The sequence below is a fragment of the Triticum urartu genome, chromosome 7, assembly GCF_003073215.2.
Source record: "Triticum urartu cultivar G1812 chromosome 7, Tu2.1, whole genome shotgun sequence".
NCBI lineage: Eukaryota > Viridiplantae > Streptophyta > Magnoliopsida > Poales > Poaceae > Triticum > Triticum urartu.
In genome coordinates, this window is record NC_053028.1 from 257,545,678 (window position 1) to 257,558,216 (window position 12,539).

The 12,539-nt window shown below is 44.3% G+C and overlaps 1 protein-coding gene across 1 annotated transcript; it reads left to right on the forward strand.

The window, feature by feature from the left end:
• Positions 1 to 2,519: 2,519 nt before the first annotated feature.
• Positions 2,520 to 11,161, forward strand: LOC125524992 (pyruvate dehydrogenase E1 component subunit beta-1, mitochondrial). Its single transcript, XM_048690020.1, has 14 exons — positions 2,520 to 2,754; positions 2,844 to 2,918; positions 3,530 to 3,610; positions 3,700 to 3,726; positions 3,830 to 3,892; positions 4,003 to 4,089; positions 5,188 to 5,313; positions 5,738 to 5,871; positions 5,953 to 6,025; positions 6,132 to 6,197; positions 9,236 to 9,274; positions 9,386 to 9,510; positions 9,586 to 9,700; positions 10,804 to 11,161. The coding sequence occupies exons 1-14, from the start codon at positions 2,725 to 2,727 to the stop codon at positions 10,870 to 10,872; spliced, it is 1,110 nt and encodes a 369-aa protein (XP_048545977.1). The 5' UTR covers positions 2,520 to 2,724; the 3' UTR covers positions 10,873 to 11,161.
• Positions 11,162 to 12,539: the final 1,378 nt, after the last annotated feature.

Below are 12,539 nucleotides of genomic sequence, written 5' to 3' on the forward strand. Positions count from 1 at the left end.
ATAAGTTGTTGGTGCACATAGGTGAGCCTAGTTGTTTTAGGTTTTGTGCTTGACAAATTAACCGCTAGGTTTATTCCGCATTTGTTCAAGCCTAAATCGTAATTATTTTAAAACGCCTATTCACCCCCTCTAGGCGACATCCACGATCTTTCAAAGGATGACGCCGATCAAAACGACCGGCGAAAGAGAAAAAAAATCCGGAGCAAGGGCTCGGGAAAAAGACTCTCTAGGGTAGCCGGTCAACACGACCGGCGGACGAATCCTAAGTACGGGCGGATTGGCCCTCGGCGGCGGTCATGGAGGCCGATCGCCCCAGAGACGGCGCGCGAGTGCGGAAGCGACGACAGCTAGGGTTTGAATCGTGATTAGGCTGATATTATGTTAGAATGGAAAGAGAAGTTTGATGAAATTGTTCATTGTATTGCTCGAGCCTCGTGAACATATGTATTAATACATGATTTATTTAAAGTACAAGATAAACCAGAATATTTTTCTAGTCTATTCTACGTATCCAATATAATCACGTTACTCAATACAAACTACCCTGATCACCAACACCCCCCTAAGCCAAATGAGTTTGATCCCGTTGAGAAAGATAAATCATAGTAGCCAGTACACGCGAGATCAACAACTCCTCGTAGCTTCTTTGCCGCATTCCTTAGCCAAATGGTTTCCATGGCCATAAGAAGATGAGCAATCTGAAAATACAATCAACGTGCTTATTAAGAAAATAATGTTTAATAATAAACTTATTCCTAATTGTCCATAAAATCCATCACATAGCAGAAAATCCAAACCAAAACAAGCGCCTATTTTGCCCCGTCAAGGACCCAACTAGTTTTCGTAATTCAGCGAATGAATTGGACGTCCATGTCACACCTAGCCACGACTGGGTGCAACTTCAAAACACGGTAGCTAAACCACACCTGAAAAGAATGTGTTCCGAGTCCTCGCGCCAGCATAAAGCGCACAAAAATTTCGAAGCCAGACCATTACATTTACGAATTTGATCCGCAACCGACAGTCAACCACGAATGGCTTTCCACATAAAAAATTATCTTCAAAGAAACCCGGGCATGCCACACTTGGTAACATAGCCAACAATCAATCTAGAGTAAAGTGACTTAACCAAAAAACGCCCACAAGAAGTATGGGCCCAGATCCCTGAATTTGTCGCCTCCGAAAGCGCAAGGAAGATGGCAGTGAGACAGTGCCACTCCTTCAACTCCGCAGACAGAGGACATAACGGAAACTCAAATCCCAATTGCTGCGAAAGAAATCTGAGATGGAAATCTCAGGATCAACACGGAAAGAAAAAAAGAACAGGAAAAGACAAGCACAATGGCGCATCACCGTGCCACCAATCAAGCCAAAATTGGACTGAAACACCATTACTGACCATAAACTTAACGTGAGAACGAAACTCATCACATGCTTTAACCAAATCACGCCCGAACTAGGAGTCCCCAGACGCTGAGGCAGACAAAGGGCTGCAGGAAGGAAAGTATTTTGCTTTTAGAATATCGAACCACAACAACCTAGGAAGAGGTGTTAAGAATCCACCACACTGTTTGATGATCAAGCAATCAACATACGAAAAATTCCCAAGTATTATAATCTTTCAATATCCTATGAAAATCATCTGAATGAAGAGAGCCCATTTCATATGGTTGTCTCATACGAAGGCCAATCAAAAGGTATATGACGACTTTCTCCAAACCAGGCCACAAGATTTTCCTTATGTAAACCATGTCATCAAATACTCTATGATTTCCATGTCCCAAACAGGGCATAAGACTTGCAAGATTTTTCTTCTTCTAAAAATTCGTATGTTGATTCCATATGCATAATAGTAGTGCACTCAGATCACCAAAACAAACACATGCTCACATACATGGATGCACACTCATCTTATGGAGGCATGGACCCGACAAATCTTGAAATTGGTGAGCCTGTATAAACACCGTATTGCTAAAAGATTAGCGTCAGACAACCTAAAATAAATCCAGAAAAATACGATTACTCTTGCCAAGTCTAAACCTTGAATCCCGGTAGACGCGTTCCGTCACAAGGGATCTAGCCATTAGAGCTATGCTTAGTTCACAGCAAATAACGTCATTGACATGATACAAAATCATCATGTCATAAAAATTCAAATCTAAATACAACCCACAACTTCTATAAAAATAAAAATAAAACCAAGCTACTGATATTACAAAATCAAACCAGTGAGCGAGCCCCACCATGTGCATCATCCAATGCAAAGTTTATCCTTCTTTTCCCCTTTATTTAATTTGCACTTTAATTCCGGCATCATAGATCATATACTCCCTTAGATACATCCGTATTTAGATGAATTTAAGACAAGTAATTTGAGACATAATAATTCTATTTGTATCTTGAAATTAAAATGAGGAATTACAGGCAATAATTTGTGTACACTTATTTTTCGAAGCACATACATTCAATACCGAACTTCCTCGATGTCCTTTCGACAAAATATACAAGGAGATAAACGCATGCTGCAAGTCGGCGCGGCAATTTCGGCGGCGTCCTCTCCATCCATCTGCCTCACCCTCCCCCGCCGCCTCAACACGGCGCCATCCTCATCACGAACCCACCAAACAAACAAAAGGCGGACCCAACTCCCCCTCCTCCACCTTCCCCGGAGCACAAATCTCCCATCCCAATCCCCGCCCCCGTCGGTAGCCGATCGCGTCGACGATGCTGGGCGCCGCGAGGAGATCCGGATGCGTACGTGCGCTTCCCTGAGAAGATGTTTTTCCTCCGTCCCTGCCTGTCGGTTTTGTCTCTGATCCGTGTGCGTGTTTCGATCGGTTCAGGTGCTGGGGCAACTGATGCAGACCCTCCGCCCGGCGGCCACGGCGGCGAGGAGCTACTCCGCGACCCCGAAGGAGGTGAGCGCTTGGCTGGAACCCTAGCTTAGCTCGTGTGGTGAGGCGTGGCACGGTCGTCGGTGTGATTGATTAATCTGTTACTATTTGTTTGTTTGTTTGTTCTGGGGTGGTGAATGGTACAGCTAGGTGGGGTTAGTTTTTCGAGACGGTTGATCCTGTGGGCTGTGGCAGGGGTGGTTGCATATTGGCCAGTCATGGGCTTTAAACGGTAAAGTGCGTCGATTGTATGGAACCTTACTCGATTTGTGCAGCTCAGTTCTGGAAATGGCTGGTCGTTCAGGAGAATCAGTCGTTTTGTTGTCGACGTTTCTAGGTGGGAGAACATACCTTTTGTGCGCTGACAGTGGGTTCAGTGAATTGAACGGTACTGTTTTGAAAAATGTATAGCAGTATTGTCTAAGCAGTTTGCTGGACAGCTGGTGTAGAGGTATTTTAGGTTGTTCTGATTTCACCAGATTGAAAGAACCCAACATGTATCTTATTATTTTGTTAATACACTTGCTTGTTGAATTTTTGTAGTGTTGTGTTTGCCTCTAGAATAATTTTATGTTCTGCTTACATTGTGATTTTGTGTGGGAAATTTATGCAGTTCCTCTTCTTTTGCTCTTTAGATGACTGTGCGTGAAGCATTGAATTCCGCCCTTGACGAGGAGATGTCTGCCGACCCTTCTGTTTTCTTAATGGGAGAAGAGGTACCACGATACCTACCACCTGGAAGACAGTTTGTATATTTTTCTCTCCTTTTTTTTGTGCTCTCTAATACTTGTCATTTCTGTGGCAGGTTGGAGAGTACCAAGGTGCGTACAAGGTGAGTGAATTCTTCTCAAGACTCATGATTTCTTTATTACTTAGTGGCAACTGAAAATTTGTGTGAATACTATTAGCATTTATATCTTTTATGTTATTTGCAGATAACAAAGGGTTTGCTGGACAAGTATGGTCCTGATAGGGTTCTCGATACACCAATCACAGAGGTTATAAACTTGAACCCTTAAAAGTAATCATTGGTGTCTGTTCATAAGCTGTCAGATTTGTGTGATCAGTTTCGGAGTTTTCAGTACTAATATGCTATTGTTCTCTTCAGGCTGGTTTTACTGGCATTGGCGTTGGTGCTGCCTACCAAGGTCTTAGACCTGTAGTAGAGTTCATGACATTTAACTTCTCAATGCAGGTCAGTCATTTTATTTTCGAAATTCCTGAAAATGCCAGTTTGTCAAATAACCTTATTATATTGCTGCATTGTATTTTTCCCTGCTAGTTTTCTAAGCAGCTTAAATTATGGTAGGTCGTGCTGATTTTCCCCTTGTGATGAGTGGTGATGTAGTCTGCTCTTGATTTGTTCTATATCATGCTGTGTTTAAGTGGATGGGAATATTCTTTTCAATTGTTGTTTATTCTTTTACAGAAACATGATTACTAGAAACTGACATTAGAAAGTACTCATTGGAAGAGTATCATCCTTCTGAAAATTTGATGATCAAGATAACTACATTTTCTTCCCGTTGGTAGCTTAAACAGAATACAGAGCTTGATGGCCACAGTATAGTTTATGCTTAACTGCAAGTACAAGAGTAAAAATCTGTTACTCATACTTTGTTTCGCATGTTGCCTATTGGACATTTGAGAACTTTGTTTTAAGACATAGTTCTTCCTTGTCTGCATGTTCACATATTACTCGGAATGGTTGGATATTGAATGATACCCATTAGTTACTGCTACTCCGTCCCATAATGTAAGACGTTTTTGACACACTGTTGGTAGCTTAAACAGAATACAGAGCTTGATGGCCACAGTATAGTTTATGCTTAACTGCAAGTACAAGAGTAGTAAAAATCTGTTACTCATAGTTTGTTTCGCATGTTGCCTATTGGACATTTGAGAACTTTGTTTTAAGACATAGTTCTTCCTTGTCTGCATGTTCACATATTACTCAGAATGGTTGGATATTGAATGATACCCATTAGTTACCACTACTCCGTCCCATAATGTAAGACGTTTTTGACACACTAGTGTAGTGTCAAAAAACGTCTTACATTATGAGACGGAGGGAGTACTATTTTTGATTAAAACTTTGATCCCCATAATTACATATTAATTGCATACGGCTGCTAGTATGCCTTTCTTGTTGCACTCAGTTTGTACATAACTCTGTCCATAAATTTACTTTCATTTATTCTGTATATAAATCTTGCCGAATATGTCTACATACAACAACTGTGTATTGCATTAGTCAAAGTGTTTGCCTAATAGCACTGTTTTGCACATCCAGGCAATTGATCACATCATCAATTCAGCTGCCAAATCAAACTACATGTCAGCTGGTCAGATATCCGTTCCTATTGTTTTTCGAGGACCAAATGGGGCAGCTGCTGGAGTTGGTGCTCAACACTCGCAGGTTTGACTAAAGCTTATCTCTACCTATTTTTTTCGAGAAATCCAGGAGAATTGCCTTCTCATATAGACAAAGAGAGATGAACAATATGTACAGAGGAGCACACGTTTTTGAAGGGAGCATGGCAAAACCCTATAGCACTAAACTTACCTGTACCTATCCATGTGTTGTTTGTCATCCTTACTCTATTTCTTCTGTTGGTAGTAGAATGAAAGCCAAAACTGTCAGAACATGACTTGTTCATCTCACTATCAATAAATGCATTGAATTGCAAGAGGTGTAAGCTTTAGTGTGCTTCTGGTGCTTCATGATCATAAGATGCATATCATCTTTGGTTTGTTTTTCATTTAGCATTTTTAATCTATTTATCCAAGTAGTGGAACCCTAGTAGTCTAATTTAATTCAGTACTAATTGACTTCGATGCAGTGCTATGCAGCATGGTATGCTCATGTTCCAGGATTGAAGGTCCTAACTCCCTATTCTGCAGAAGATGCTCGAGGCTTGCTAAAAGCTGCAATCAGGGATCCAGACCCTGTTGTTTTCCTGGAAAATGAATTACTGTATGTAATATTTTGCCCTACTTAGTTATATTCTCTACATTCAAGTTGTCATTTCAGCGAATCATTTATTCTTCTTTGCAGCTATGGTGAATCGTTTCCTATTAAGGCTGAAGTACTTGATTCTAGCTTCAGTGTCCCAATTGGCAAAGCTAAGGTATGTTCTTTAGTGGTCAGGAAGAGTTTAGTTCTGTCAGGTTTTTTGTTTGGATTGCCAGCAAGAGTTTTTTTTTTGGTTTCACCTTTTTTTTTTTGATCTGCAGATAGAACGGGAAGGAAAAGATGTTACAATTACTGCATTCTCTAAGATGGTTGGGTATGCTCTTCAGGTGTGTTACCACAGTACTTTTAAGTAAACGGAAGTCGCTAATAGCTGTGTTTACTTGTGTTGTCCATTAGGCCTTCTTGTTTTACATTCGTTAGTGAAATTTGACCAAATAACGTAATAGTACCATTAGCAGCTAATGGTTTGTTCATTAACTAGATACTTCTTTTATGCAAAGAATGGTTGGTTGTGTAATATAGTGTCACCTTGACTGTGAAAGACTTCTTCACCCTGAACCCCTGCAAAATTGTCCCCAGCGGTCCCTTCCATATTACCTTTGGGTTCGTATCATGCAGAAACTTTTTTGATAGACTGAGGTATAAAACTTCCGTGCGATATTAGTGATGTGTGCCCGCCTGCCCGGGATTCTATGTCAGCCCAGGCTTCAACACGGAAAATGACATGGGGCCAACAGTACTTCCACCTTAAGAAATGACAATTGGCGCTGTGCTGCAGTCTCAGTCCAGCCAATAACAGCAAGCACACAAAATTAAGGACATTTGGTTTCACTTTTGTCAGTTCTTGGAATAATCAAGTTGCTCTAGAAGGGTGACTTATGACCAAGTTATAACAAGAATACATCAGTACACGAGAAACCACGCCCGCGTCGCTCAGGGGGCGGCTCGGGCGGAACCATAGCCGCCGCCGCCGCCGCCCCTCCCCTCGCCTCCTCCTCCCTCACCGCCGCCGGAGGACGCCGGCGGGCTAAGCCCGCGCGGCAGACGGCGGCGGCGGGGCGTTTCTCCGCGTGTCTATGGTGGGGGAGGCTCGGACCTCCGCGGCTGCGCGATGCGGATTCCGGCGGCTCGGCGGCCGCCCTGGCGCACTCAGGCGGATCCCTAGGCGGCACTCTCCGGCGAGGTGGTGGCTGCGGTGCTCCCTCATGCGGCGGCAGCGAGGAGCTCGAGGGCTTCGTCCCTCCACCGAGGAGATCTGGAGCGGTGGGGTGGCAGCCCACGTTCCCTGCCTGGTGGGTGTGCCTCTGGTGCTCAGGGGGCGCGGCCGTTGGCTCCTCCGCTGACGGCGCGACTGCTGGTGGTTGCCCGATCTGGCCGGGCTTGGTCAGATCTGGCTCGCGGCGTTGGCTGGCAACGAAGATTGGTGGTGGCTCCTGTGTGTTGATGGCGCTGTCGAGGCGCAGGAGGTGTACGGGCCAGCGGATGTGCGGGTCGGCTTGGCCGGCTGCGTGGGGTGGGTGGTTGTCGAGTTGCTCCGAGCGAAGGCTTGCCTGGCTTGCGTCGGCCGGTGGTGGCGGCGCCTGCGGGCGTCGCTCCCTTCTTGAAGGCGTCACCGTGGAGTTCTCGTCACCGCGCTTCATCCTCGGATCTGGTTCTTCGGGTGAAAGCCTAGACTCGGCTGGGTCGGGCAACGATGTCGTCTCTACGACATTTCCTCCTTTGGGGCGTTGTTTTGAAGACCGGTGATCCTTCTCCGCGCTTCCCTCGGGCTGGACGTGCACGGCATCACGGTTGGCGGGTGCCCAATCGGTGATGCGAGTGGCTGGCGTTGCGACTTGTGCGGCGACGACGATGGTGGCGTGCGAGCTGGGTCGCGGCTTGTCCTTCTGATGTCGACGGTCCGATTCGCCGTTGGGTGCGCCTATGTTTGTTTCTCACCGTGACAGAGAAGTCGAAGCTGCGTGTGGCGGGGCCCCTGCGGCAACGATGACTCCATGAGGGTGGTTTCAGCGGACGGTGCTCTCCGGAGGTTGCGTTGGACTAGATCGGTGCGAGGCTTGCAACTTTCTCCTGCGAAGCGCATCAACAAAATCGGAGCTGCCGGTCCTCGACGTCTCGGCTGACTGTTTGGCTATTGCTGACGAGGTGCTTGGGCGTCGTTCGTTCGGAGGGGCCTTGACGGGTCATCAACGGCGAAGTCGAAGTCGCCTGCTCGGGGAGAGGTGATGACGATGACATTGCAGGCTGCCTCGACGGTGTCCTCTCCTCGACGATGTGCGTGATCTTGTGGGTGCCAGGTCGGCCGATGTGCCCTTTTCTGTGGGCGTTCTGTAACGGTTTTAGTCCGGATTTCCGTTAATTAACCGGACAATTCTCTTCTTCTTAATCAATGAAAATGGCAAATCTTTTGCCTTGTTTCAAAAAAAAAATGACCAAGTTAATTCTTTTAACGAGTTATGAGAAAGCTGTGGCTTCCAGAGTTTGAATAATATCTAAGTGACTACTGAATGCATTCGTGACATTCAGGACCTACACGTCTTGTATGTCTACATGAAGTGAATGATAGAATTAAATTCAAGATGATCTTGCCCATAGTGTCAAAAAATTCAGGATTCAATCTTCATGATCTTCAGTTCTGAGAATCCTATGATATGTCATGATTCGAAATTAACACATTCATGCCCCATAATCACATAAAAGAAAGAAGACCAACCTTCACATGAAGTAGCATTCATTAGATCAGCAAAATCTGTCTCGACATGAATCAGTGCATTAATTAAGTGGATTGTATAGTCATAAGCGCCGTAGCTCAGTGCCAACAATAGTGCTGTTAGGACCATGCAGCTCTACCCTGAGTTCTTCAGCACTAACCTCCTGCTGATTCTGCTTCACCATATTCCACGTTAGAGCACAGACTGCTATGGAACTCAGGGCATCCATGATCTTGATGATAAGGTGCTATGCCTCAGGGCCTGGTGTCATGGCGCTGAAAAAGAAGGTCCTGCATGTTAGACTATAAGTAGTATAGTACACGTACAGCCCATGTATATGGTCAAGGCTGTACGCATAATTGACATGTTACTGGTGCACGACCTGTTGAGCAAAAGAGCTAATCAAACGTGTGTTGAATTCTATAGGCTACCCCCTTCTAATAATTGTCTCAATGTCCAAATTTAGAGAAGTTCAAAATTGGGCCAGCCATAGTGAGATGACATTTTGAGAAATTGATTCTGGTTGAGATGATTTACTTACATGAGTGCATTTATTTTAATTACTAGCATAGTAGCATCAATGATTTTTTCCCCACTGTACATAAAATACTCCCTATTGTTCTGGTTACATTCTCATGCTCAGTCATTTTCAGGCTGCAGAGATACTGTCCAAGGAGGGAATCAGTGCTGAGGTAGTTACTTTTCGCAAAACATATTATGTAGTACAGTTATGTGACCAACGTTCTTTTTTAACTACATCCATCATTTTTTTTCTTATTATTCACTATAATATCTGTTAACAGGTGATCAACCTTCGGTCAATTAGACCGTTGGATAGAGCTGCTATCAATGCATCTGTCAGGAAAACCAGCAGATTGGTAACCGTTGAAGAAGGCTTTCCACAACATGGTGTTGGTGCTGAAATATGGTTCGTCTCTCTCTCTCTCTCTCTCTCTCTCCCCTATGCTTGGGTGTTGGGTTCTCAGATGTATCTTCATTGCAGCATGTCCGTAGTGGAGGACAGCTTTGAGTATCTTGACGCACCAGTTGAGAGGATTGCCGGAGCTGATGTACCTATGCCCTATGCGGCAAACCTTGAAAGATTGGCAGTTCCACAGGTCTGCACTTGCTGCTTCTTTTACATTGAGCCCAAACCATTGGGTCCCATTTCTTTAGATATTATTGAGAAAGTTCGCCTAATCGATAATAGCATAGCATTTTTCATGAGCAGTACTGGAAATAGCACAGTTTTACCATGATTTTTAGTTTCTTGCCTTCATCCATCTACTGTGGAATCTTTATCTATAGCCAGTATCATTGGTTGGCTACCGCGCAACCTTTATCTATAGCCAGTATTATTGATTGGCTACCATGCAATATTTTCTGAAAGTAGGGGATATTGATGCTATTATTTTTATGTTTGGACTGCCTTGTGTTGGTTTCATACTTCTTCATTCTCAGCGTGCTCCATTGTTATTAAGAATTTAGTGAATTGTATGTACTGTTAAGCGGGTACTTGCCTAGTGGGGCATCAGTGAGGGATTTTTTTTTTGGGGGGGGGGGGGTGTCTGACAGGAACCTATAGTTTGCTAATAGCTCGTAGATATGAAGGCTTGCGCCTTGTTAAACTGGGAATTTTCCTAGTGGGTAATGAATGAGACTGCAGTGTAATGAAACACAACAATTTCTTTTGATCTGTCACCAGCGTAGTTACTGATAGCTTGGAATATTTGAAGGTTGGGCATTAGACAGTTAATATGTTTCAGAGATAGGATCCTCCACCCATATTTTTAATCTCTGTAGACATACATCATCAACTGCTAGGATTTAGCTTACCAGATTATGTTGGACATGGGAGACGATTCTTCAAATGTTTCTAGGGAGACGAGTAGGCAGAGCCGCATAGGAAAGGTGGCTATATAGTATGTTGAATTATCTGAGAACATAAGACCTACATATTCAGGCCTCCGTTCGTTCATGGGATAGGAATATCACAGGAATAGGGAAGTCATAGGAAAAGTCAGTGTTGCCACACATATGCATGATTTTGAATTGTTCAGGGAAAATTAACTCCACAGGTTCAGCCAATCATCTTGGAAGTAGATGGTGATATTAGACGTAGGTTGAAGTATTCACCTAGTCATATTAGGAGAAAGCAGGATCATGCATGGATAATTTATTTCTTATCCTCGCCTCACTAACGTTTTGGGCATGCTTGCAGGTTGAGGACATCGTCCGTGCAGCAAAGCGAGCTTGCTACAGATCATCATCCATGGCGGCAAACGCCTAAGCACAAATGCAAGTTTTGTTTCTTGGCCTTCTTTGTTCCTTGTCCAGAAAAAATGTACCGAATCGCATAATTGTATCCCCCAACTCGTGTGAGCTAATTTTGTAGATCTGCATGCATTGTTGATTCCGATCTGTCGGCGGCAGTTGGATGACTGCATTGAGTTCATGGTTCATCCCGAGACATTTGAATCATGCAACTTCTGGAGGTTTACATCACTGAGGGATGTATAAATAACATGTATGTAACTGAATTAAACACGGTCAGGTACCAGTACACGATTTTGCTCTGACTTGGGCTGATCTGTTCGTGTGATCAATATCGCGGAGAGAACTGAAACATTGAAATGTTTCCCGGAGTGGGTAATGGTAAACTCACACCGTCACATGCGTACAGTACTTGTGCCTGAGAGTGTTACGTGTGGCAGACGCCTAGAAAGTCTAGAAAGGGCTGAGAAGCTGATTCTACAGGGCGAGGCAGTCTCCAAGGTTCTGCCAGCTATAGTATATACGCGGAAAGCAACAGGTGGAAGTGGAACGGGACCCGTGAAGGAGAGCTCGACCACATGTGGAGCAACTTGCCTCATCATGGACAATGATTCTTCTGCTGGAAACTAGCGAATTGTGGCACACGTATGAGATAGCGATCGACCGTTGCTTTGTCTAATCTGTAGATAATATCATTCCCGCTAGCCCATCATTGGTGTGTGGTGCTGTGGATCAGGCACCGCGCGCGCTCTCTCGTCCCTAATCCACATCGCCTTTTGGCCGCTGTTTCCGCTAGTGGACAGTCCTGTGCCACGATTCAAATCTTAAATGACATCTTCTGTCGTGGTCAACATTACTTTGGTCCATTGAGCCTTCTATTGTACAGTGCTGTAAAAGATTCTTACATCATCCAATGAACAGTCCATCGCTCAGGTATCACAAAGTTGCTGCGAGGGAAGGAAAAAAGATGGAAGCGAGAGAAAGATGATGCATAATGGGCAGGGGAGTGTCATTGGGAAGAAATGGACCAGGTTCTCAGTCTGAGCGGTCTTAGATTTGATACCAAAGTTGAGCGTACGGATCTTAGCCGCCCAAGGAGTAGGTCCAGTCCACTGTTTTGAATCTAGTCTCCTTTTTCTTCTGTGAAATTACAAATAGGCCCCTGAAAAGATGTGTTTCCGTGTATACGGGTCTTCAGTCGTCCGCCTTAAGACGGAGCTTCGATATAGGTTCCTACCATGTGCATGCGTCCATGACAATAAGATCTGATGTCAGGTGTTTTAGGTCGATTCAAGGGTTTAACAACGGCGACTGACTTCATGGTGCTGGTCTTTAGGGGTACCTTCATGAAAACTTTTTAACTCTGTCATCGATAAGGCTAGTCTATGTCCGATATGGGAGCTGCGACAATGGCACGTCGGTGGCTCGTTCTGATTGCAGTAGTGGTCGGATATAATCTTTATTATGTTTGATTGATGTGCTTTGTATTTTTCATTAACTTTTATAATAGATATAAGTATTTTGCAAAAGAAATAAATGTCCTATGGACAGCAACAGAATTTGTTGCACAAGCCGGTACATTAACCACCGCCGCTCAACCGCCCCACAGTCTCAGAAACCGAATCTGTGAGACGTGAGGGGCCTGAATGTTAGAAACAGAAGCCACAAAACAGACGCGAGAAC